The sequence below is a fragment of the Poecilia mexicana genome, unplaced genomic scaffold, assembly GCF_051168715.1.
Source record: "Poecilia mexicana isolate PSO_F unplaced genomic scaffold, ASM5116871v1 scaffold_22, whole genome shotgun sequence".
NCBI classification, from domain to species: domain Eukaryota; kingdom Metazoa; phylum Chordata; class Actinopteri; order Cyprinodontiformes; family Poeciliidae; genus Poecilia; species Poecilia mexicana.
In genome coordinates this window covers 1,987,915-2,015,910 of record NW_028263391.1, presented here as the reverse complement: position 1 = coordinate 2,015,910, position 27,996 = coordinate 1,987,915, and the positions used below count along the sequence as shown (strand labels likewise).

Here is a 27,996-nt window from a genome sequence, read left to right as displayed (position 1 = left end):
CTTTTCTTGGCGTTCTGCTGGAGAACAGTAATAGACTCCACACAAGAAGTGAAGCAGCAAACTGTACAGGTACAACATTTATTACTCATAATAGACATTTTATATACATTAACTGCTGTATTCTGCTCTGTGGTACAGTTCTGAAAAACGGTTGTTCAGTTTATAAAAAAAAAAAAAAATCTAAACTGCATTTTTCTTGTTTTCATGGGAAGACTACAAAAAATATTTTATTGGATTAACCATGCTTCAGACACACAGAGTTAAAAAGTTGATCTTAATCTTATTTAAAACAAAAGCATTTATTTGGACTTGTGATCAACCAGAAGCCACTCAGGTTAGGAACTCTTCAAACAAACAAAAAGTCAAACTAAAACTGTGCATCAGAACAAAGCACAACAATGAAGTAAGTCACATCCTAAAAGATGGCTACTCAAAGACCACGTTTTCTAGGAGCTCCAATGGGCTGCTTTCTGCTAAAAACACACTCCAGATGTGTGTGTCTGTGTGTGAGGTCAGTAACATCTGCAGAAACACACAGGAGCCAAACACTGACAGAGGTGATGTGAGGAAGAGGAGTCGGTCGGCCCTGAAGAACCACAGCTGGGTTCAGGCTGAGCGGGTCACTAAACGTCTCGTCACTGGAAAACGACTTCAGTCGGATCAGCAACACCGGAAATAAAGACTCAGTGGTTCAGACCAGGGGCGTCCAAACCTTCTCTCAAAAGTAATCACAGGCCAAAAAATAAAAAAAGAAATACTAGTCCAACAAATAAAGTGGTCAGATTTTTTTTTTCTTTCAGGAAAAAGATGTTATTCACCATAGATCCAAAACTTAAAGGATTTTACACGTTTGCTATATTAAGACATCAGCTTCCCAATTCTTTGGGCTTTGGACAGATTTATTGAACAATTTATTGTTTGTAATCAGAACAGGATTTGTGTCTCAAAATGATTGTCAATAGTTTCAAAAATATGATTTGGGTTCAGCAGGAAGTAAAAGTCTCTGGATAAACGAGGTTCTGCTTATTATACTGGCCTGGTTGTAAAAATGAATGTTGCACTTTACATTTTCCATTATAGGAAAATTATGTTGGTAATAATTTTACCCTGATTAAAAATAAAAATTCTCAATCCACACAAAAATCAGCCCTCGGGCCATTTGTGGCCCTCGGGCCACTCTTTGGACACCCCTGGTTTAGACATTGAGTTTACAGTTTGGATCCATATCAGACATTTTTGATGTAAAAAGTCAGAAGAAACGTCATTCTACCATTTATATAATCAGATCAGGTATTTTAGGTCAGACTGATATTTTTCCAGCTCCAGAGGGAGAATCTGGATTTGGTGGCCAGTTTCTAAAGCTTTGACTCGACACTCATTTTATCCGATTTCTCTTTCTGAACTATGAGAACAGCAGATTATTTCTGGCTCTGCTGCTGTAATCGGCCGTTAATTCTTCCCAGCAGGACCAGAGGTGTCATAACACCGGTGTGAGAGCAGCTGCTGTCTAACAGCATAACATGGTGCTGACCTGTGTCTGTTCCTTACATACCTGATTTCAATAACATTTAGGTTCTTATAAAACCATCCATCCAGTGTGTTTCATCTGAACCGTTCTCCTTTCCTCCGTGTGACTTCAGCTCTTTAATCTGTGGCAGTGAAGTTAGAGTCACCGAGCGACAGTTAATCTGTGAGCGCTGGGACGGCCGATAGGACAGCTCCTCCGCTCCAGTAACAATATTTCTATAAAAAGGATTATAAAAACTAGACCTTTTTTTTTTCTTTCACACAAACAAAAATACTCAGCTTTAGACGCAGGGCTGTGCTCGGCGGTCCGAGCAGCTCCACCCTCGTCAGATTTACACGCCATCAGACATTTCACCAACCGTGATCGTTCGGCAGGTTTTCAAACACATAAACTCACTCATGTTGTTTTTTTTTTTGTTTTTTTTTCATTTCTTAATTTAAATTTCTTCAAAACTGTACAGCTGCTAAAACATTTTCCTGGCAACATCAGCACATTTAAATATTTTTCTTTTTTTTAAAAAAGGAGAGAAACCATGAGATCAAACATCAGATGTTCACTTCAGTCCAGACTTTGTCTCTGTAGGTTTAAAGGAAAAATCCCCCGTTTGTCTGTCAGGTTCAGTGATTCTCAGGCTGAGCTTCAGAAAGTTACATGAAAAATAATTACCCAAACTTTTAGATATGAACATTAAACAAACTGGCTTTATTTGTTGTGATTAGTTCAGATCATGTAGCACTTCTGCTTCTTTAGTGTCCTGATAGATGATAGCACCCCCTGCTGGCTCCTCTACACACTACTGATGCACTTTAATGCTTACCACTGTGAAGGCAAGTGTTCAGTCACAGATTGCTGACAAAAGACAAAAAAAGGATTTTTAGCATTTTTTCTCTCAAAGATAACTTCTTTAAACTGAACCTCCACACCACTAGGGGCAGCAGCAACTCAACCTGTCAGTTCCAGCCTGAGCTTTCCTAGTGTCCTCATACAAACAGGAAATAGCACATGAACTTTAAGTGTTTCATAAAGATGTCAATAACAGATGAAGCAGAAAACAACCATCTGCTTTTTGAAGTGGGGTTATGTTGAGAGTAGTCAATATCTTCCCTGCAGTGGAGAACGTTCAGTATCTCTCTTGTTCTGCAGTTTATGTTGCTTCATAAACTGCAGAATAAACGGTGTAGAAATCCTGATATAGAGTCAGGACGTGTCTTTGCGTTTCCTTGTGAAGCCGCCAACTTGTTCTTTGTTTTTTTAAAAACAGCCCCACTAGGGGCTGAAAGTAAATGATTTTGGTCAAAAATGTGTCAGCTGATTAGCTTAATCAGAAACTGTTCAGTGCTGCATGACATTAATTCTTATTACTGAGTCACTGCTGCAGCATTTCAGTGCTAGCTGACTGAATTCTGCAGCAGTGTGTCTCAAAGTTGTGAAGCTTTCACACAGTTTGATTGGGAATAACATTTCACTTTGATGAAAACCAGAATTATATTTCTGGCTAACCACTGGTTAGATCATGTAAGCACAGTTATGTAAAGACCCAACCAGTCAGATGGACTGGTAGAATGGTTACTGATTAGGAACTCTCCACTAGGGATGCACAATATATTGGAATCAATATCAGCTGATGTTAGCCACTTTTTATCATATCGGTATCTGTCCGATAAAACTGGGCTGATTAATAACTGATGTTTCCTGCTGTCTAGTTGCTGTTTGTGTTTCAGGAGAACGCTGTCGGCCACTTTCAGTCATGTGACAGTGAAGCAGTGCAGGACTGTGGGGAGTTTAGTTAGAGCAGTGTCACAGAGACCTTGTAGTTGCTTTTACGTGGGATTGAAACACGTAGGAAATATATATAAAAATATTGGTAAATATATTATTGGTCCCTACTCTCCACAGAAGCCCATTTCAAAACTTCAGATCCGTCTCCCTTCATGATCCCTGCTGTCAGAGTCTTTGGTTCTTCAGGCTGAATGAAAAATCAGCAGAAGGTTCTGTTAGAGGACAGAACTGTTTAAGACGAAACACTGAGTTTCTACATACCAAGTTGTGAAGAACTGGTAAAACCAGAAGTAACAGTTGAAATCTTGCTGCATCACTAAACCAGATCTGTCCCTGGTGTTGGTCTGATCAGACACGTTTCCTCATCATTTCTCTATTCTCTAAGAAGACAGCTTGATGAGCCTTGACTTTATCTGAAGATGGATTCTTCAGTAAACGTAGCTGACCTTAAACCCAGCAGACGTTCACTAAGCCTCACTGTAAAACCTCCTGAGGCTGAATGAGTCTGAAAGGCAGTGAGAACTTTATCCTTCACCCAGAATAACATGAAAGCAATAATAAAGTTAATCATTTCAGACTTGATTCTTCCAAGTGAAACTTTGTCACTACGGAAAACTGAAAGGACCAAAAGGGTCGTTTTGACTGCAGATGTCTTGCTGCAGCCACTTACATTTGTAACAGTAAAATGTAAAGAATTCATCCTTTGAACTTGAGAACCATTGAGACGATGAAAAGACAGATCACTGTTAGACATTTAAACTAATTTACCGACTGCCTTGCTGTGAGTGGATGTTTTAAAACTAAAAATCCCATAATGCAACCTTTGACCATGGCACAAATAAGGAAGTAACAGTGATGGAGACTGAGCCAAAGAGTTCATGGGATGGACGGAATCTGTGAGCAGAAAGGAGCAGCTCCACCCATCAGCTGCATTTGGGGGGATTTTTCCTTTAACATTCCTACGTCTGCATGTGGAGATTGCACTAGAGTTGAATATGACGAGGAGGCCGGGCTGGCCGTGGTTAGCCTGCTGGACGCCACCGTAGAGAGGGAGCTGATCAGCCAGATTAGACGTGCTCCATTCAGTGGGCAAAGGCGGCGGTGGCACGGGGCGGCTGCGTGTGTTTGGGCGTCTCAGTCTGCTGCTGCCTTCAGATGGATGTGAACAGACCTGAATCCTGGCTCCGTCTGACTAGGAGCCCGCGGCGCGGCGCTGCTCCTCTCCTCTATACGTAGACCCTGGCCAGGGCGTCGGCTCCGGCCGAGGCGATGTAGGCTTTGGATGGGTGAAAGGTCACGTCGTAGATGGCCTCTTCGCTCTTCTTACGGTGAGCCGTGATCTCCTGCACGCACGTTTTACTGTCCAGGTTCCAGAGCCGCAGGGAGCAGTCGTGACCTGAGGCGGAGGAGAGGAGACATGTTGGTCGACCGAACCACCGCTTCACTCCGCATGGTTCCAGCAACGGACCGATCCACTGACTTCACTACCGGTACCACTAGGTTTAGTATCGGTCGATACCAAGCCGAAACAGAAAAACTGCTGGATCAACTTAAAATGTTTCTTTTTTAAACAGACATTAATTTATACAATCACACGTTCACTTGTTAACTCTGCAGCAGTTCAGCACATTTAACACACCAGCAGCTTCACAACCCTGCTGGGCCCAACCATTTTAAAAAGACTCTGTTAGAAACAGTTTCACACCTGGAATCGCTCTGAGCTTTATGAGACGTTAGGAGACTTACTGCCAGAGATCAAGTAGATCCCGTTAGGATCCACTGCCAGGCTGGTCACTGCGTCCAGATGGGCCACCATGGCGTGGATCATTTTACCTGCACAGAGGACAAACTGCTTCAGATTGGGCTGAAAATTCATCTATGTAACGTCACAGTAATTCACCTCACAAGTTTTAGTAAAACCCATTTATTCTAGAGACACATCCATCACAATGTGAAGTGTTTTTTAGCCTCCCTGCTACTAGCAGCTAGCCTGAAAGCTGGAGCAGATCACATCTCTTCAACATTTCATTTAAAAAAAAAAAAACCTACAAAAAACAGAGTGTCCTCTTTATGAGAGAATTATTAAACAGTGTCTTCTGTTAGAAGCCTCTTTAGATAAAATGCAACACAGACTGCTGCAGGTCATCCTTCCTGCACACAAAAAGGATTTATAGTAGACATTACATCTTCTGTATAGTTGGGATTAATCATTTCATTTTAAATTTGAAGTCCTGTTGAGTTCATTAAATCTGTTATATTCTTTATATTAGGAGTAGGAATGTATATCAGTGTTAAATTATATAACATATAACATTAGTGACTGATATCAGTGGTAATGATATTAGTCATTCTTTAACATTCTCTATCAGTCAAATAAAACTGGGTTGATGTTTATTTCCATCTTGCTGCCGTTTCTTTCTAATGGAGGAACAGAAAGAGGCTGGTCATGTGACAGTGAGTCATGATGCGTTTACAGACTGTGTGGAATTTTCAAGGTTTTTTTAAACAAATGGTGACATTCTGTTCCTCTCTCCTGCAGCTGTATGTGTCCCACTTTATAAATTGACAAAAGATGAGAGCAATAATATTGTTAAAAGTCATAATAATAGAACAATATGTATATTAAGACAAAATAATAAAAGTGATAAAAAATAAAAATAAGTCAATAAAATCCCCTCTGTTTGTGTCGCTCCAGGTGGAACCCGGCGGTCAGCAGACTGACCTGACTTGTTATCGAAGAACTTGATGTGGCGATCCTCGTGAGCCGTGATGGTGACGGGCAGCGTGGGGTGACTCACCACTTTATTGATGTGATTCAAACCCGGGACGGCTGAGCGGGGCAGGAGAGGAAAGGTCAGCAGTGACAGGTTGTTATGGAGATGAACGTCAGTGACCAGAGTGAACCTTACTGCTGTCTCCTTGACCCTTCAGCACCAGTGCAGTCTGGGACGTTTCCAGGTCGTATATCGCCACGTCTCCATTGTTAAAGGACGCCACCATGTGGGCGGGGTCACAACCGTTAAAGTCTACGGCGGTGGGGATTCCATGCTCTGCAGAGAGGGAAGCAAGGCAGGAAGTTCTGCTCAGTTACTTCCTGCTCCGTTCTGATGAACTCATAATTAATCTGGTATAATCTAAAGACGTGCCGATCCAATATCAATATCTGTATCGGTCCTGATCTAGAAAAAAATCTAGATTGGGTATTGTGGCAATGTTTCCGAACCATAAAGGCAGATCTATTCATTCTAATTCTATGCTTTGTGCTCTGAGTCATGATTTATTAAATATTTTACATTATATTTATAATTCATAATTGCTCTTTCTGGTTTGTTTCAGTTTATTTTTACATGTCTGGCCAAATAGTCAACCTATTGTTTTTATCAGTTTCAGTTTCTTTATTTAATTTCCATTGGCTGTTCTACTCCTAACTGCACTGACTGAACAAATTAAAGTTGTTTTTCCATGTTTGACTAGCTGGTGAAGCTGTCAGTGTCTTTAGCTATTCTGGTGCAGAGTCAGCAGATTAATTTGTATTTCAGGATACATATGTCTGTGTTTAAAAAAGAAACATTTTAAGTCAGTTCAGCTGTTTTTGTGTATCAGATCGGTATCGGCCGATACTAAACCTCTGATATCGGTATCAGAAGTGAAAAGAAGTGAATCGGTGCGTCCCTAGTGTAATCTGCCTCTCACCATTGTTTGTGTTGAAAGTGCTGATGCAGGGGTCTTTCTCCACAGGATTCCACAGCTTGACGGTTCCATCAGCAGAGCAGGACAGGAGGCGGTTCTTGATGCCGCTGTAAGCCAATCCCCACACGGCGTCGGCGTGACCCAGCAGCGACCCCGCCAGGACGCTGCAATCTGCCAGCAGCACAACAGGAAACTATAGGAGGGATTTTTTGCTTTGCTACAACTTAACTTCTGATTTCACTTTAAGGCACCATCTGAACCGTTTCTTCACTGACTTCGCTAAATAAAGAATAGTGTATCCAACTTTCTGGTCATTAGAACTAATGAATCAATGTGTCTGTAGAAAACAATGTAGAAAAGCTGCAGATTTAAGCTGGGAGGCTTTTAGACACAGTTGATCTCAGGTTTTCTGATGACATCACACAGAGCTGCAGATTGGTCCTGATAGACCGTCATCAAGCTTTCATGTTCCATTCAGGCTGAAACGATTCAATGGATCAATTGTGATGAATTGATTATTGAATTTAATAATCAGTTTCAGCTTTACCTGATTCAAATGCTGTAAAAACAAATATCCTATAAAAGATAACCTTTTGCTGACCAATTAGTAATCAATTGATCCAAAATATAATCAACAGATCAGCTCTACACTGTATTGATCAATCCAGCCTGAGCTTCTCACGTTCATATTAGAAGGATTTTTTTAGCTGCTGATTCATCCTTTGATACAAATGATCAAGAGTTCACTAAAAGAATGCTGTTATTACATTTTAGCCAGTAAAATAAGTCTTATTTAAAACAGGAGTTTAATTATTTATCACCACATTTTAATGCATTTCTAATATTGTAAAAAAGACTTAAGTGGATAAATAAAAATATCTCCAGAATGTAGCAACTTTTTTATTCGATTTTATCAGAATAATTGATTACTTGATTCCTGAAGTAATCGTTAGCTGTTGTGTTTAGTTCATCTAAAGACTCAGAAAGCAGCTTGAAGAAGATCAGAACAATAAGAACTGTTTTCTAAGATGGCAGACTGTCAAACTTTTCACTCAACATTCTGCAGAAATCCAAAGTTTCTGATCTAAATGTGAAAGAGCAGAGAACAGGGAGCTGATCGGCAGTGATCCAGTGGATCACGTCAGTACCGTATGTGTCATAGGGGTCGACGTTAGAGCTGGGGATGTTCCACCACTGGATGGTGGAGTCGATGCCTCCACTGAAACACTGCTCACCGCTGGAGGTCATCGCCAAGGACAGAACCGGGCCGCTGGAAGGAAAAGACAGAAATAAATTAAAATATTCTTCAGGAAATAAACTCTCAATTAATAATGGTAAGTTATGGTGATCTTTCAACAACCAGGCTGGATTCTTCTGCTTTGAAGGTTGAATCTCTTCAGCAGATCTCTGCTGTTACTCTGATGAAGTTCAAAACTTTAACCCATTGAAAGCTTTTTCTCTCATATTTTAAAAACTTTCTAATACAATTTTATTTAAAAAAAATTATCACAAACCGAGCATAAAATAGTTGGTTAAAATCAAACAATAAGATGGAAAACAATTCATATAAATGCAAGAAACACAATAGAATCTGCAGTGAAAATGAAGAACAAAGCTTTTATTAAAATCCCAGGTTTCTGTAATAAATGGACATAAGTCCCATTTAATTAAACTTAAGAAACAGCAGGAATATTTCCAAACAATGCCAGCGATCTACATGTGACCATCTGTTTCCAGAACTCTGAAAGAAAATCTCAGTGTCTGGATGAAACCATCCCAAACCTCAGAGAGCGAGTTATGATCTGACAAAACAAATGTTTCCAAGACAAAATATTTAACATAAATGGACACCATCACTGAAACAACACAGTTTCCCCAGTAAAAAACTGAGATGGCAGCATCATGCTCTGGGAATTGATCAAGTTCCTGAAATAAGCAGAATTATTATTTGTTCATTTTAGGGCCAATATTGAGGGAGGAATAAAAAAAGTTCTCTGTGAACTTATTGCAGATATTTCTACTGAGATCTGGCTGGATGCATGCTGACGACCAGACCTGGAATAAAGTCACAAACATGATGTTCTAAACTTCAGCTTTCTTTCTCCATCCTAACCCACACCTTGAAAACCAACTCCATACTCTTCTCCAGATTGTGGCTCAAATCTGTTTTATTCAGCTGGAGCTTTTGAGTGAAGTGGAAGAATTTAGAAAGCCTGGCTTGTCGACACTTCAACACTGTAGAAAATGAATAATTCTACGTTCAGACACTAAATGCATCGTTTATGAGGATCTGGGTTCATAAAGCAGCAATTCTTCATCTACCACTCTGAAAAACCTTTTTGACATAACATTGTGTGTGTGTGTGTGCGTGTGTGTGTGTGTGTCAGGTTTTTATATCTTTGTGGGGACCTATTTCTGCCTACATTATGGGGTTGTGGGGACCACTGCTTTTGAGGGGACATTTTCTTGGTCCCCATGAGGGGGAACGCTGTTTTCGGGTTGGATATGTGATGGTAAGGGTTAGGTAGTAGAAAACAAAAGGAAGTCAAAGTAACGTCCCCACAAGCCTCAAAAACACGCGTGTGTGTCTGTATAGGAGTGAGGATACTTACATGTGACCCCTGAATGTGTAGATGGGCTCCACATCAAAAGAGGCACTTCTGAAACAGAGAGAAGATCCAGGTCGGTGTTCGGCTCATCATGGCTGCTGCTCTCCTTTTCTTAAATGAGCTTTTAAAGCTGTGATGCTTTTATTTAAAAAATGTGGTTTTTACATATTTGCTAAAACTGAAACTGACTAGAGATGCAGTTTGTTCACAAAGTGCTGGCTGCATCTGATATAAATGGAACGTTAAAAGGAAAACGTCAAAATGATCAAAACATCATCGCTGTGTGAGTTTAGATTAAATGACTGAAATGAATGAGCTTTATGATTCTCCTGTGTTAAAGAAAGCCTGCATCTGATGTAACTATGAACGACGGTAGAGAAAAGGTGTGCTGAGTCAGCATACTTTTTAGCTGGGACGGTCTTGGTGAGGTTCCACAGCTTCAGGGTGTGGTCTTCAGACACGGTGACCAGGCAGGGCTCCACGGGGTGGAACGCCAGCGCCCGGACGCCATCGAAGTGGCTCCGCAACGTGTACTTAGGGTTCCACGTCTTCCTGAACGCAGACTCTTTACTGGACGAGAGCTGGTGGGGACACACAGGGACGAAGAGGGACAGAGAGGGACACACAGGGACGAAGAGGGACAGAGAGGGACACACAGGGACGAAGAGGGACAGAGAGGGACACACAGGGACAGAGAGGGACACACAGGGACGAAGAGGGACAGAGAGGGACACACAGGGACGAAGAGGGACAGAGAGGGACACACAGGGATAAAGAGGGACAGAGAGGGACACACAGGGACGAAGAGGGACAGAGAGGGACACACAGGGACGAAGAGGGACACACAGGGACAAAGAGGGACAGAGAGGGACACACAGGGACGAAGAGGGACAGAGAGGGACACACAGGGACAAAGAGGGACACACAGGGACAAAGAGGGACAGAGAGGGACACACACAGGCGCAGAGGGACAGTGGGATTTTGTCCATTACATTTTTCTCTCCCAGTACAACTTGAACTGGTTTTCTTACATCGTAGCCGAAGTCCGTCTCGTCATTAGTGACGGTGAGGTCTGCCAGATCCCCCAAACCCAACACGCTTTCCAGCACGTCGTCTGGCCCCCCCAGCAGGAAGGACTTCCCCCCACCGGAGGGGAACGGTAGCGGTTCCGCTGTAAAGAGAAAAACGATTCAACAAGAGTTGAAACTAAAGCCGCGTCCTTCCAGGATCACAGGGAGCGTCTGAAACTTTCAGCACCTTCAGACGGACACGGACCAAATAAAACATCTGCTGCAGACAAAGGGAACCCATTACAGAACTACATATTCATTATTAGGTTTAATGTGCAAAACAATGTTCAGCAGCAAACTGTATGTACCAATGTTGGGAAATGTACTAATGCGACTCTGGACATGCTTTCAAGGCTCATACATAAAGTACGGAAGAGGATTAGTCCACTGAAAAAGAAAGAATTCTGTCTAATCTCAGAAGATTAAAGTCAGAATTCTGAGACTAAAGTAAGAATTCTTATTTTCTAGTGACCCTAATCTTCTTCTATAATAAATTGACATAAATCATCATAAGCATGCGAGTACATATTTGTTTTCTATCAGATTCATTTGAACAAGGCAGTCAGGAAAGAGACAGAGACGTTTTCACGCCCCTCTAGAGTTTGATATAGTTTTTCACATCAAAATCACAAACTTTGATGTTCACATTGTTGTTTATGTGGCAGCAAGTAGAGTATAGTTATGAAGTGGAAGGAAAATGATCAACTTTCTTTTCTTTTTTTATCTGAAAAATATAATGTTTGCATATTGAGTATCAGCCAAACTATAAAAATAGTGAGTCATATTGTAGAAAAGCTGTCTGAAGGCTCTGGATGCTCCTCTGAGCTCCAGTCAAACAGATGAAACCCAGCAGAGCTGTGGAGCTTTTCTGATCAGCAGGAAGTCCTTCAGAGTCGAGTCTGACAACTCGGAGCCTCACGGTGGAAACTAAGCTGTTTCTGACAGATGAAATTAGACAATGTAAGCTTTAATGCATCAGTTGTGCAGAACGTCTACAGAGAAGCAGATCAACAGAGTGACTGTGACATGAAAGAATATCTAGTTTACAGGAATGAAGCTCATTGTTGAGGGGAAGACAGGTCTGACTTTACTGAGCAGAAACAAACAGCCCATCAGCTCTAGACAGCAGATCTAAGAGAAACTACAGGACCAGCCTTCAAGTCACTGAAGTCAATAACACATGAAGGTCTGAAGAACAGTCTTTCTTGATTCTTTACAAGGTTACTTGATTTGAGCATCTAAACTGTTAATCAGCTGACCGTTTCCTACAGGTCTCACCCCACTCCGTCCCGTCTCCAGAGCTGCGAGCTTCTCCAGCTCCCTCTCCATCCTCTGCTGTCACCAAGAAGTCAAACTCCTTCAGGGCTTCCTCTGTGTCTGCGTCGTCCTCTGATGCCAGGCCCTCGTTTCCTATCTGCACCATGCGAGGCAGAGAGAGAAAGGAAGGAAGCAGAGTCAGGAAAATACAACGGCCAGGGGAGATAGGAAAAGAAGAACTGTACATTTCTGCTAAAAATCTCTGAAATTGAGATTAACCTCAGAAATTTTCTAGAAAAAAAAAACATAGAGGCTGACATGCAAAACGTGCCACGAGTTCAAAAACACAAAATCAGTGGAAAAATGCTGCTGATAAAAATGTTGCAATCTCATAAAATAGAAGCAAAGAGCTTTACACAACAAATAAAAATGCTGCAAACACAGAAAAAGGAAATAAAAGATAAAAAAAACAGACAAATATGAAAGCTGCTCCACAAAACAGAAACGCTCCAGACCACTAGGGGGAGTCTTACGATGGAGTGTTAGGGGCCATTGAAGATGGAGAAAAACGTGGTAGAATAAACATATGCCTTAAAACTCAGAAATTAATTAGTTTTTTGGTTTAAAATGACTCTTCCTTCTTTTTCTCAATGCCCTAATATGCCACCATAGAGTCTGGAGTTGGTAAAATTATCCCCATAGACATCCTAGAATAATATTGCATAAAGACTGCTTGTTTCAAAAAGACATGAAGTTGTTCTTGACTTCCCATGAAATCATGAAGTCCCTTATTTACCTTAAACATGTGTATGTCTATGGTCTGGTCCCAAAAGATTATTTGTTTGACTCCCTCTAGTGGTGTGGAGCTTTGCAGTGGAGCGAATTTGCAGCATTTCATACTAGAAATTGTTTTTACTATGTGCAGCGTTTTCCTCCTTCTTCCTATTTCCTGCGGTTGCAGCATTTTATGGTGGCAGCATTTTTCATTTGCATTTGTTTTGATGATTGTAGATTTTTGCTTTTTTTTCTGTGATTGCAGCGTTTTTCTTTGCATTCGTTTTTTTCCGTCAGTGTGTTTAGCCGTTGGTGCGTTGCAGCTGGTATCGCTGTCGGCCATCTTAGGAACCACATCCAGCAGAAATGATATGTCATAAAAACCCAACAGGAGGAAGTTCAGCTGCCTTACGTTAGGCTTGTGTTTTTTAGGTCTGTGTTGTTTGTCGGAGCTGATGTCATCCATCAGGTCTCCTTCCTCGTCCTCCTCCTCATCACTGTCCTCTGCGTTTTCCAGGAAGTTGAATGTCTCCAGATTGTCATTTGGAATCCTGCACAGAGCAAACACTTTAACCCCTCATGCTCTGAGAACCAGGTAACAGTGAGGTGAGGATGGATGGCTGGTGCAGGAGGGCCTGGTTGAAGTGTGTGTGTGTGTGTGTGTGTGTGTACCTCTTGGGTTCTTTGCAGCGCTCCGTTCCATTGATCAGGTGCTGCAGGTTCTTATTCTCCATCGATCCGTTCTGCTCAGAACCCGACAGGCCGAGCAGAGAGCGAACCCTCTGAGTGCGAACATCCAAGATGGTGTCTGTGTATCCCACTTCCTGAAGGTACCTGAACGCAACACATGACATCACAGTGGATTCTGAGCTGAACTAGGGCCGAAACTAATGACTAATTTAGTAATCAATGGTTCTGGTGATTAATCGGATAAAAAACTGGCACATTCTATGAATTTTTAATTTAGGAACTGAAGCACTTCCTACACAATATCGGAAATACAAAATGCAAATTTAATTTCAGTTCATTGACTCATTGTGGTGGGGATGTTGTCATATAGTTTCTCCATAAATCCTCTCGTGGTCTTTGGTTGAAGGACGGGTCTTACTGTCTGAGGAGCTGCCGGCCTTGTTTCCACATTAGCTGACTGTTGGCAGGGACAGCAGAGACCTCCGACTCTTTGGTGTCTTCAAGGAGAGAAGAGAGACAAGATGAGCCTTTCTGTCAGGTTCACAGCTGGAGCTGAGCTTCCTGCAACACCTACCTGACTCAAAGATTGGCATCTTCATGTCTCCTTGGTTTAACTCTGTTCCATATTTTAACTTGTGGTATTTTGCTCTGAGAAGGAGAAACAAAGAATAACCTTAATTAATCTGTCATGTTACCGTCACACACAATGATTACAGATAATATTTCCACATAGATGTAGATATACTCCCATATTTTCATCAAACACATTTTGACATCATATAACTTGAGGAAATATAACATAATAATAATAATGTCAGGTTATCATTTCATTTGTGAGTAAAAAGCTGCTCAAAGCAGCCTGGCCCTGTGAGCCAACATCACCGATCCATCAGGATCTAAATGGTTTCTCCAGAACCAGAGTGACAACACCAGGAAGGCTGAGTGATCTGAAGCAGTCTCTCTCTGCAGAGCAAAGTGACAGAGGCTGATCTTCAGACCTTTGTGGATGAAGATAAGATCGATGGATAACTTTGGTTTCTCATGCCAGTATCAATCAGGCTCCCAAAATGAAGGAAATCAGGGCCGACTGATCGATAAGCACAGAGGATGACATTAATGTAATAATTCTACACTGATCCAGAAATGAATACAGTTGCTGTCTGTCAGAGTCAGTCAGTGAAGGCAGAATCAAAAACATACTAACTCTTAGAAGCGATATGAGTAATAGTAAGACTGGAAAAGTAAGCAGAGCATTAAGACCCGTTTCTTACCTTTCCTGCTTTAAAGCGTATTCTAACATTTTGATTCTCCTAACCAGGTCGTTCTTCAGGTTCTCCTGGCCCTTCCTCTCCCCCTGCAGGAACGCTATCCTGGCCTGGAGAGAAACACACACAACACAAACACACAGTTCAAAACACTTTGTCCACACACATCCACAAACACAGACAGACACACACCCTACAGCCAAGCTAAAACTAGTCACAGCCCAGGCAGATGTGGCTTTCTAAATATTTTCATCTGACCAAGAAATGGAGTTTCCCAATAGAAAATGAGAGAGAGAGATGCCTATGGAGGGCCAAAAGGTACAAAACTAAATAAATAAATGCATATTAAATCACTAATTAAACGAATCATGAAATAAATAAATGTTTAATTAAATATTTAAATTATTTATTTACTAGACAAGTTGTAAGATAAGTCATTAAAGTATTCAAATGCCACTTTATAATAGCCAAGGCAGATAAATCAATGTGATTATTTAATGGTTATTGTTCCTTAAAGAGTTAATTCAGAATTGAGAGGGCGGGGCTAATAATGATCTATTGAACTCCACTAGTTTAGCCTGACTCTTGGAAAAGTTAAACCAAGGATCATATTAACACTCCAGCTCTAGAAATATGACATTTAGTTGTTTCAAACCTGCACTACATTATTCCAAAGAAATAGCAAAATATTTGCAAACATGAAACATTTATTTGGTTTGTGAAAGTTCTACAAATTAGATTTAAAAGAATCAAGCTAAACTAGATGAGTTCAACAGATCAGTGTTAGCTCCGCCTTCAGCTCTGACAGATGAGCCTGGCAGATAAAAATATAGCATGGTGCAGAAATGTATCGCAGGAACAGGAAGCATGAAATAATATCCATTTAATTAATTATATGCATCAGCTTTTATAATTTTGCATTTTAATGATTCAATGATATCTAATAAAATGTCTATCAAATAAATTACTTAAACATTTTATTTATTTCAGGGTACATTCAATTAATGATTAACAATTTATTTAATTAATTTTGTCCCTTTTAGCTCTCCATAGCTGCAGGAGCCTTCAGCTAGTTCATGGAGCTGCTGGAAGCTTGGAAAGCAGGATGCTAACGTAACCATTTGTTGGCACCACATAATGGTAGAATGGAGAGGCAAAGTGACCAACCAGTAGTTGAGGGATGTGATGTCATCACCCTATTCCTTAAACATAAACAGCTCAAACAGCTGATGTCACACAGTGTGAGAGAGAGCAGCTGTCTTTAGCGTCGTACCTTTAGTCGCCTGTGTATGTTATGAAGAGAATGTTAACATTTAATCCAGATTTCTAGAAAGTTTCAAACCTTTTCCACATCCAGCATGTTTTATAATGAAACAGAACAATGTGTTCAGCTTCCTGTCATTTGCCCCAGTTTCAAACCTTGTTTAACAGAGCAGCTGAGACCATAGAACAGCGGTCATGTCAATGATCTTCTTAGGCCTTACAATGAGCCATCATTTGATCCAGGAGTGTTAAACCAGGAAGAGCTAAAACATGCAGGACACCGGCCCTCAAGGACCCACTGCCACAGAGGGATCCACTGTATGTCAGCACTGACATCGGTATCGGTTGGTATTTCATTTTGACAGTAATGCAGTAAAGCAGGGGTCCCCAAACTACGGCCCGCCTCCTCATTTGGTCCGGCCCCCTGAACAATACCAGAGAGCATTCAGTGTTTATTTTCATATATATGTGGATTTTTCTTCAACCACCAGGGGGCTCTTGAGCAGATATGAAACTTAGTTTCCCTCAATGGAATATATACTAGTCAGTACCAGTCACCGTTTCGCTCACGGTTTTTTTCCATTTGCATTCTGGGTAAAAAACTATCTACAAACACGAAAATGTCGCCGCCCCCTCCCCCCCCCCCCCCCGCCGTCCACAGTTTCACTCCCAGACCCCCCCCCCCAACCCCCCCCCCCACCCCCACCCCCCGCTCTTTCTCGAAAAACTAAGACGGCCCCAGACCAGAAAAGGGAACAGTTATGTGGCCCTCGCAGGAAAAAGTTTGGGGACCCCTGCAGTGAAGCATTGTTGGAAGTCTAACTGAAGCAGAGGTGAAACCATTGGTGTAGTTGTTATTTTTAAGGGTAAGAAAATATATATAATCTTAGTAAATATTGGTTATCGACAATAACGGTAATAATATCAGATAACATCTGCTCAAATTTTCATGCAACAGAGACAGTTGTTTCACACATATAACAATAATTATCAAAAACAAAAAGTAAACTTTTAACAGAATATTTTGCTCCTTTTTACTTGTCTACCTATCCTGAGTATGTTACTGGAATTAACATCATTTTAAAGAAAAATCTGACATTTTATATTAAAAAGAAATCATCAATGAATCAATGTGGCCAAAGTGAAGTAAAGTACCAGATGTACGTCCTCCACAGATCTTTCAGCACAAGTTGGGACTTGAAGGAAATCTGGAATCGATGCGTTTACCCTGTTTGCTTTTCAACAGAACTGAACACACAAAATTCATCCATTCTAATGAACTTTAGAGTTTCTCTTGTTGATTCAAGGGAGAGAGAAATATTTCCACAAGAATATTGACAAAAAACAGCTTGAGGCTCCAGCTTGTTGTCTCAATAAGAGCATGAATCCTGAAACCAGATCCCTACACAGAATTCTGGGAGAACATGGCAGCCGTTTGCTTTTGAAGAAGAAAAAGCTGATATAGCACTAATACTGAAATGAATAATTCACAAAGTTGTCATTTTGCTCTTGCCCTGCAAAGGTGAGCTAGTATTAACACAGAAACAGATGAAGGCAAATAAATCTGTGTGTGTGTGTGTAGGTGTGTGCAGTGGTGGGGACCACAGTGTGATGACAGCACAATGTAATAATGACTTGGAGCCTCATATTTCTGCTCACACTATGCAGGCATGCCAGCTGCTCCAGTGCAGCACTCAGTAGAAGTTAGTTCAACATTTTCCACCTCTGAATAAACACGGTACCTCAGTTTCCATTCTGGTCCATTTTTCAGCCCTGGGTCCAGCTCAGCTTCAGGGGAATGACGCTGCGCAGCTCTATGACACTCACCAAGATTAAAGCCTGACCAGTGCCCTGTGTTTAGACGGGTGAAGCACCCTCACAGCACAGGTAGGATCCAAACAGCGGGGTGACAACCATGACAAAGTAGTCTGTACATGTAGTGAGCCATCTGTCCCAGATTTACCAGGCTGATAAATCAGAGCAGGCTATGTAAGGACGTGAGTCATCAGGGTCATTCCTCTGAACAACACCATCATGAAAACACTCAAATACACACTTCAGTCCTTTCACAAGTTTTCAAGACTGAGGCAACGTCTGCTGGGCTCGATGTGAAACCACAGAGGTGGACGGGACGAGCGGAGGATTACTGACCAGCGTCTGGTCTCTGAGTGAAAATGCCACACAGCTGCGGTGGCCCATAGGGGCAGAGTAGGGGCCAAATAGGTTAAGCCACAGGTTAGGTTCACACTAACCTGTGGGATGTTGTAGGTTTATCAAGATAATCAAAATTGCAATACAATTAATAAAAAAAAAATTATTCAAAGTTACTCATTTCCTCAAAGTTGATATAGACAAGGTTCCTTGTACAGCACATTTCAGCTCTAAGGTAATTGTAGCTGGTTTAAATGATAAACACTACATTTTGTCAAATGCCATCAAAATTCATCTTCATAAAATGTTGGAATAAAGATTAAAATGAATTGATTTTCCAGTTATATTAGTCAAAAGGTAGTTCTAAAGAAATCAATTTTGGTCTACATTTAAAGGAACTCAGTGTTTCAGCTGTTTTGCAGTTTTCTGGAAGCTTGTTCCAGATTTGTGGTGCATAGAAGCTGAATGCTGCTCCACCTTGTTTGGTTCTGGTTCTGGACACAGAGCAGAACCAGAACCAGAACCAGAAGACCTAAGAGGTTCTGGAAGGTTGATACAACAACAGCAGTTATTTAATATATTGTGCTGCTAAACTGTTCAGTGATTTATAAACTCACATCAGTATTTTAAAGTCTATTCTCACAGTTCTCTAACTTCCTTGTTTTAGTCAGAACACCAGCAGCAGCGTTCTGGATCAGCGGCAGCTGGAGGATTGATTTGTTAGGTTCATGTGTGAAGACACTGTTGCAGTAATCGATGCGACTAAAGATAAACACATAGATGAGTTTCTCTAGATCTTGCTGGTAGAAGGCCAACTTTGTAACTGTCTTTATGTGACTCTGAAAGTCAACTGATTTGCAAAAAATGGATGCAACATTTATACATTCTATATTTTCTTAAAATAAGGGAAAATTCCCTCCTACTTATTGAGTTTGTCTTAAAGAAGTTAAACTATCATCATATTGATGCTTTCAAAAACTGCTGCTGCAGTATGAAATATGGTAGAGTATTTTTCAACTTACTGCATTTGAAATTTATGTATGTATGTCTCACCAAATGCTGGTTTTGTGAATAACGATGGTCTGTGGGCCATTTATGGACATGCATCATGTCCACAGTTTGAGGATGGCATACAATCATATTCAATAAATTGGAATATACATTCTGATAAGGCTGATTTGTCTGCTTAAATGTGCAGACAAATCAGTTATCTTTAGAAAGTTTTTTTACGACGGGGAAAAGGGCCAGTGAAGAAACAGAAGATCCCACTTGCAAGGAAAAAAAAGCATTTAACAGACTATACCAGGAGTCCTACTTGAGATATGGATTTGTCCCGGTAGGTGATTCTCATATGCCAAGCCCGCTCTGTGTCATATGTGGTGACCGTCTTGTTAATGAGGCAATGAAGCCATCAAAACTGCTTCGCCACTTAGAGTCAAAACATCCCGAATTAAAAGACAAGCCTCTGGAGTATTTTGAAAGAAAAAAACAGGAACATGATGGACAGAAAAAATTACAGAGGGCCACCACATCACTAAATGCAAATGCACTGAAAGCATCGTACTTGGTGGCTAACCGTATTGCTAAGGCTAAAAAACCATTTACTATTGGTGAAGAATTGATTTTGCCCTCTGCTAAAGACATTTGCCGTGAAGTTCTTGGAGAGGATGCTGTTAAAAAGATTGAGCAGGTGCCTCTGTCGGCTAGCACTGTGACAGGCGCATTGAAGAAATAGCCGAAGACATTGAGACACAATTGTTGGAGAGGATTAATACATCACCGCATTAGGCCCTCCAGGTAGACGAATCTACAGATGTTGACAATAAGGCAATACTACTGGTGTATGTGCGATATATTTATCAAGAGGATGTGCATGAGGATATGTTATGTGCATTATCATTGCCAGCCAACACCACCGCCACAGAACTGTTCAAGTCGCTGGATGGCTATATATCAGAAAAACTGAAATGGTCCTCTTGTGTCGGCATATGCACAGATGGAGCTGCTGCTATGACTGGACGGCTGTCTGGTTTAACTACTCGGATAAAAGAAGTTGCACCTGAATGTGAATCTACACATTGTATCATTCACAGGGAAATGCTGGCAAGCCGAAAAATGCCCCCACAATTGAACAGCGTATTGAATGATGCTGTTAAAGTTATTAATCACGTCAAAGCACAAGCCCTTAACTCTCGCCTGTTTGAGCAACTTTGTGAGGGGATGGACGCAGAGCACAGACGCCTTCTCTTGTACACTGAAATAAGATGGTTGTCCCGAGGAAAATCGCTGGCGAGAGTGTTTGAATTACGAGAACCGCTGCAAAGATTTCTCTCGGACAAGAAGTCACCGCTGGCAGCACATTTCAGTGACCAAGAATGGGTCGCAAAATTGGCTTACCTGTGCGACATATTCAACCTGCTCAATGAACTCAATCTGTCACTTCAAGGAAAAATGGCAACCGTCTTCAATTTGGCAGATAAAGTAGCTGCATTTAAAGCCAAATTGGATTTGTGGGGACGGCGCGTGAACAAAGGCATATTTGACATGTTTCCAACATTAGCGGGGATTTTGGGTGAGAATGAGCCTGAGCCTTCATTTTCCCAGCTGGTGCACGATCACCTGTCTTTGCTTTTAAAGGAGTTCGAACGCTACTTCCCAACCACAAAAGACCCACGAACTGGCAAGGAATGGATCCGCGACCCATTTGTCAACAAACCAGCTGAATCTAGCATGTCTGTGCAAGAAGATCAGCTGCTGGAGATCGCAAATGACGGCGGCCTTAAAAGTATGTTTGAGACAGCAACTCTGCCGGTGTTTTGGATTAAAGTCATGGCAGAATACCCTTACATCGCCACCACAGCACTGAAAACCCTGTTGCCATTTCCGACATCATATCTATGTGAAGCGGGGTTTTCTGCAGTGACAACAACCAAAACAAAACAACGAAATAGACTGAACATAAGCAACACACTTCGGGTGTCGTTGTCCCCCATTATTCCCAGATGGGACCGTCTCCTTGGAGACAAACAAGCTCAAGGCTCTCATTAATGTGTCGTTGTCAGGAGTTAAAATTTTCATTAAAATAAAATGTTCTTTATATTTGTTTTTGCGGCGTATCTGTATCTTATTTTGAAGGGATGTTTAAACGTTACGTCACCGCACTTTCTGATTGGCTACCTGTCACATTCCACGGGTTGCGTTCTAGCTTCCAGTCAGGGAAAACCCCACACGCGGTTACAGAGGATTATCAGTTAGGTAAAAAAAAAAAAATCCCCCCCCCACCCCCACCGGTCCGCAGCAAAATTTCCAAGTCTTGACCGGTCCGCGGTAATAAAAAGGTTGGGGACCACTGTTCTAAAAGACAGAGTGTCCATATCATGTTACTGCTGCTGAGAATAGGTCAAAGATAAATTTATACACCTAGAAAATAACAATCCACCCTCCAAAATATCTAAGACACTGTATGTCTTTCTTGAAATAAGGCAACGTGTGAGACCCATTTTAGTTTTCAGATCTTAGGGTCTTACAATCATTTACAGATCCCTTTTCTACAAACCAAGGGTACTTTGTTTACTGGGCAGGTAAAGTAAAACAAGCACAAAATCAAATTAGAATTTTTGGTTTGGATACAATCATCTTATCTTGAATGTGAACAAAAAACAACATGACTGTAGATTCCCAAAAGTCAAACATTAATTCCATCATGGGAAAAGAAGTGAAGGTGGTTGAACTGTTAAAATACCTCAGACTGTCCAGTTTGAGGCAAATACCTCAGACTGGACAGGTATTTGCCAACTCAACAGTGAAGTGTCTATAAGAAGGGGCAGAGCAGACTGGACTTCTTGTGGAAACTAAGATCCTTCAAGGTTTGCAGCAAGATGCTGCAGATCTTCTAGAAGTATGTTGTTGAGTGTCATCTCTTCAGACATCATCTGCTGGGGCAGCACAGGGTTTCCTCTAGAAAATCTGCTAAGCTCAGTGGTAGGGGTACTAGGGCAGTCCATCAACAGCCCACCATGTTTTGTCTCAAATACGTTAACAGTTACAAAAAAAATCAGAGGTACATGATCAGGCATCATAATTTGGAAATAATAGCCTGTGACGCCAACGGACAGGTACAGCCACGGCACAATTGGAGCGCACCCAGTCAACTATAAACCTAGCTTAAACCGTCTTTACAGTCACTGTTATTGGTGCATCAATAACGATATTTAAAAACAAACAAGTGACACTTAGCCTGATGTGGGGCAAGTAAAGCCTGATGGCCCGCCAGGCTTATAATAAACAGTCTCAGCAGCCTCAGAGCTGGGAACATAAAAACACTCAATAGCCTGATAAAGAAGGCTGGTTCTGGTCTGGTTCAGATTTAGTTCTGATTCTGGACTGTGGAACCTCTGGAGATGATGATGCGAAGAAGGATTCTTCTTCTGAGATTATGGACAATCCTGAGCATCGTCTTCATGAGGCTGACAGCAGAGTGCCTGTTAGAGGCTTCTTCAGTCCTGCTTGAATTAACATTACAGCAACATTTCATTTCCCATTTGGGATTAAGGAGTATCTTTAATTTGCGTTAAAATAGAAATGGAGTATTGCAATGTTTTCAGATAAGTGTTTCTATAATTAGTTATTCCCATAATTCATATAAATACTTAACTGCTATGAAAGAAACTGGTTTTAATGTGGTGTAAAACTGGATTGTTAAAGGGCATGAAATGATTCTTCGTTTTTGACTGAAAATTGAATATTTGACCCCTTCTGAAAGGTAACTTTTAACTCTGTTAAATGAGTGAATCAATTAATTTATTGTCACTATGTACTGAAGTGTGACATGGTGGTGTGTGGTTTTGTCCTAGAGGTTATAATTAAATCATTTGTGAACATTGTAAAGTTGAGATTACTTATAAAGTAAAACCCTAGAGATGACAGAGGGATACCTTCTTTTCCCATGACTGAATGCATAAGTTAGTTTGTAAGTTGTGTGTATTGCAGTTATTTTGAGCTGGTCTACTTTTAGCTTTCAGCTGGGATCAGGCTGTCAGCACAGGGCCCAGTAGGCCAAGCTGTTTAATTACAGCCTCCTTTCACACAGACCCTGCCCCTTCTCCCAAAACATGGAGTCACTAATGGCTCTTATCCACTAGCAGCTCCTCAGCACGGCTCTGCGCGCTTGTGAGGGTTTTCCACTAGTGACAGTTGGTGGTACAGTGGATCCTATTCACAGTTGAATATTTTCAGATTTTTCTGTAGAACGCAACTACAATTTATTCACTGATTTTTTTGCAACTAAAACATTCATAAGAAAATGCAGCTTGAGAAGCTGAAATACTCTTGGCACAATGAGGCAGGAGCACCAAGCCTTCTGCAGTCACATCCATGGACTTCCAGAATCGTGGAATCGGCTGAGACCACGTTTATGAGGCAGGAGCACAAGACCAGAGACGCCACAGATTCATCTGTGGAATAAAGTAAACAAAGTTTTGATGTCACTGAGTAACGTCAGATAGACGTGTGTCTGCAACAAAACATTTATGTTTGGATATGAAAAACTTTATTTTAGTGATTCCCAATTTAAACAATCCCTAGAAATGACAGAAAATGCCATAAATCCTGATGAAAGTTTCCACTTTGAAAGATTTCCCAAATTCATCAACTTGGCTTCCAAATGAAGGTTCCTGGAAAAGTTCTGCCGCTTTGCGAGCTGACCCGATGCACACACGTCCTGTTGAATGCTGTTCTTTGCTTTTCTCCAGTGGCCATCTTCATTAATGATGTAAATGGAAGCGATGTGAGCTCCTGCTATGAAGCATTAGATGCTGCTTTAAAAGTACTCTCGATTTGCCAGAAGTCTCCCAGCCATTAAATCCAGCTGTTCCAATCATATCTATGGCCACATTTGTTTGCAGCAGTCTGCTCAGCACACAAACCGGGAGCTGCTGTGAAAGGAAGCCACATGTGCAGCAAGTCCAGCCATTACATGTCCTCATGTCTAAATTATCCACAATCAGCTGTTAGTGGTATTAAAACACAGAAGGAGTGAGTGGGAACAACAACTCAGCCATTAGGTGGTGGGCCATGGATGAGGCACACAATCCTCTGGAACCAACGTCCAAAATCTCCACAACAGCTGAAACACTGAGTTCCTTTAAATCATGGCTAAAAGCCCATCTGCTTAGAGCTGCCTTTGATTAGCAGTAAACAGAACATTAATCAACATATTTGACAAAATCCAATGTTTATTACTCGTTTCATAATTAGTGACTGTATTGTGTTTTAGGATGTAAAGAACTTTGCGCTGCGTCGTCGCTGAAATGTTCTGTACAAATAAACTGGAAACATTCTGTACAGGCAGACGCTGGACGTCTACACTTGATGTGGCCTTCAGATTAGCTCCAGAAGAGTGCATGGAGAGATTCATGACCCAACAGCTCAATCCAAGGATTATATCACTAAGTGCAATGCAGAACATCTGATGCAGCGGTCCACCCCATATCACCATGTCAGTGACAAATCACGCTTCTCTGTCTGCCAATCCAAGGAGCTGGTCTGGGTTTGGTAGGAGAACAGGACTTGCCTGACTATAAGTAAAGTTTGGCTCAGCCATCAGGTCGGGGGTATGTAACTTGTATAAAAATGTTTTTTATTTAGATATTTGAAACTGTAACTATGTCGTGACAGTATGGTATGAGACATTCTGTGGGGGAAAAAAATTATAAAAAGAATTGCACCCCTCCACCTTCTCTCAGTGCTAAGTAGAAACAACTAATCAGAGATAGGAGGGCCATAGCGCTGTCAAACACTCAATGCGTGGTGCTGCTCATCCCCCTGTCCCCACTAGTCTGTAATCAGTTGGAATCAACTGTTCCAACTAATGATTGCACCAAGTAGTCAACCGATGGATTCTTTGCTCAAAGTGACTTTTTACGCGTCACGTTGACTAGTCACCATCATGTGACAAAACTGATTTTTCCAAGAAGATGAAAGATGAGAAACTAAGTCGGAATTTGTCAGATAATTTGAAATGTGCAAAAATATAAAGTCATTTATCAAAGGTGTTCTGCAAACTCTGGCAAAAACTACCGGAGCAATATGTGGCATCATGTCAGACTCTTTTTCAGCCACCCAGCTGATCAGCATCCCCCTGCAGGCTCATCTTTTTGGTCCACAGTGACAGAAGGTCACTGCTTTGCTGCTGCCAAAGGAGTTCTTTTTATTCTGCATATTAGGCTTCTGTCTAATCGCTTCAGCTGTAATCAGTGTTTGCTGTGAATATAGCTAATAAAGCCTCTAAGTTGTGTGATGCCTTTTTTCTTAGTGCTATCACAGCGACTGGTTCACGTCCACTCGACTCTTATCATGTTAATGTTGACTTTAAAAAAATATAAACCACTGATGTAACCCCTAGTTCCAACACGGCAGTGCAGCAAAGCACAATGCAAGATCTATGAAGAAACAGAGGAGTACATCTGATGTAGAGAAGCCTGGTTGTTCTACACAGAGACCTGAACTTAACCCAACTGAACAGCACTGGGAATAAAGGAGATTATGAGCCAGGCCTTCTTGCCCTACATCAGTGTCTGATCTCAAAAAAGGGATATGAATGAATAGAAAAACATTTTTTTAATAAAAAAACACTCATGGAACACCTTCCATGAAGAGTGTGAAAGGAATTTTCCCTTCAGAAGGACTGATAGTGTCAGTGGCAGGACAGATGCTCTCTACTGTCAGGTAATTTAATCACAAAACTATCAAAGTGTGGAAGTGTGTGATTTTCAACTGCTTCCATTCACCACCGCTTTATTTCACACCATAAAGTGCAGCCTTGCTGTGATAGGAATGATCACAGAGACCTAACACTGGGAAAAAAAACTAAGCGCTGACATCAAAGTGACAAAGGAGATCCCTGAAATGTGAGACACAAAAAACAGAATTCTAATATCCCTTTGATATTAATGTTAACATTATGAAATGCTGCAAGGTGTAACCATAAACTACATGGTTTCAGAGTTAGGCTGCGACTGTCACCACTCAGCTAGGATGAAACACAAATAAGATGGAGTATAATTTGACTGAAATCTTTCTAACAGGCTGCTGAATGATAAGTGACACTTTGTTCTGTGGAGACATAACATTTTGACCTACTCTGATTTACATTGAAAAAGACCTAAACTTTTATTACAATAATTTGGGGGATTGTTAATGTGATAAAAGTGAGTAATAATTTTGTTGGCTATAAATGTATTCCTGCAGACGGCCTCATAAAAAACAAACACAGCTCCAACAAGAAAACCATTTTCAAATCAGCTACTTCACTACAACAGCAACATGAAGCAGTGTAGCTGCATCCAATCATGTTCTGAGTCATAAATGTTGCAGTTATTGATGACCTCATATAGTCAACAGAAGAAATAAAATATTCAAACAATAAAGGGAATGAATGATTCCCATCACAAGACTGTGTTTAGAGGTTTAAGACATCCTCCATCAGTTCATTGTTGTCACAGAATGAATCTCTCTCTTACGACCATTTTCCTCTGTAGCAGTAAGATGACAGCCTCTCCTTACCGTTTAGTCCTGGTAGCAGGTCCTTGATCTGATTACTCCAATAATCCCTGTAGCTATGAACTGAAAACTTCCTGACACCCGAAGCTGGCCGAAGCTGGAGGTCTCCTATTAGCCCTAGAGATGTTTCAACATGACCACCACCGCCAGCTGTTCTGACTGACCAGACCAGATGAGCTGGGACCGGCATCGGGCCTCGTTCACCAGATCCAACCTTCAGCTTGTCTCAGCTCAATTAAAGAACAGACAGGCAGCTTCACCGGGACAATAACACTTCACTGAGGCAATGCTACAGTTAGCTAGACTGATCCATGGTGGGGATGTGTTGCTAATGCTTAGCTCTAGTCAAGCTGCTGGTGTTTTTTCTAGTTTGCCACCCCTCCAGCCGGCTTCACCCCTCCATGACGGGCTGAGCGCTTCTTAAACGTCTCCTCCTATGACCACCTCACCACAGGGAGAAAGAGGGGACCACTCGGAACTGAGCGGATAGCCTGAGTTTAGCCTGAAAGGAGCTACGACGCTAACCTGGAGTTCGGCCCTCTCCACTTCCCAGTGTGCCCTCTCGATCTCGAACCGGGCCCACTCGTGTTGGATGTAGTGCAGGATCCCGGGAATAGTGTATTGCTGATGTGGCCGGGGCAAGTCTTCGTTCTGCTGCGGGACCATGACTGCTCCGATAGGGGGACCGCCGCTGCTGCTGCTGCTGCCCTGCTGGTGCTGCTGCGGTGAAGGCGGCTGTCGCGGGGCGGCCGCTCCTCCTCCTGCACCTCCTCCAGGGTGTTCGTCCATGTTTTAATGTTTTTGTTTGGAAGTAGGGTTTGTAAATTTGCTCGGGTTGCACGAAGAGTCCGCCGGGGACCTCCCGTGTGACTGCTGCGGTGTCACCGCGGCGGTGCGTGAGGCTGGCTGCCCCTCAGCGTTTCGGGGAGTCCGGCTTAATGGAAATGCTGTGTTTACGTGTAGCTCTAACCGGCCGCCATCTCTGTTCTCTGGAAGAACCCAGCGCGCTGCATGATGGTACATCCACCGGGATTCTCGTCTTCGTCTTTGATATTTTTCCTGGCTTTGGGCAGCCAGCGAATAGGTTCTACACTGCCCCTAGCTGGTATGGAATGCACACCTGAACATGCCTCAATAAGAAACATCTTAATTTCTGTGAACATATTATTTTTGTTTTTACTCGAATGAATGCTAAAACTGGCAATTGATCTAATTTAATATTTACAAATATAAATTTCACCACCTTCATCTTTTTCCCAATTTTGATTATAGAAATATTTAGCACAGAAGTATTTATCCACTATGTCACACAATAGTGGATAAATACATACATGAATCCAAAAATGTTGTAAATACATATG

The 27,996-nt window shown here is 41.6% G+C and overlaps 1 protein-coding gene and 1 pseudogene across 1 annotated transcript; one reads left to right on the top strand and one right to left on the bottom strand.

The window, feature by feature from the left end:
- Nucleotides 1-49: 49 nt before the first annotated feature.
- On the bottom strand, nt 50-27,996 carry strn3 (striatin, calmodulin binding protein 3). Its single transcript, XM_014967318.2, has 16 exons — nt 27,161-27,996; nt 14,669-14,772; nt 13,972-14,045; nt 13,816-13,894; nt 13,380-13,541; nt 13,120-13,258; nt 11,955-12,090; nt 10,638-10,777; nt 10,009-10,187; nt 9,610-9,657; nt 8,146-8,267; nt 7,001-7,168; nt 6,217-6,357; nt 6,030-6,137; nt 5,054-5,140; nt 50-4,703 (listed from the first exon to the last, which is right to left on the bottom strand). Exons 1-16 carry the CDS (start codon nt 27,422-27,424, stop codon nt 4,534-4,536), a joined length of 2,121 nt encoding a protein of 706 aa, XP_014822804.2. The 5' UTR covers nt 27,425-27,996; the 3' UTR covers nt 50-4,533.
- Nucleotides 19,849-21,523, top strand: LOC148152736 (SCAN domain-containing protein 3 pseudogene; annotated as a pseudogene).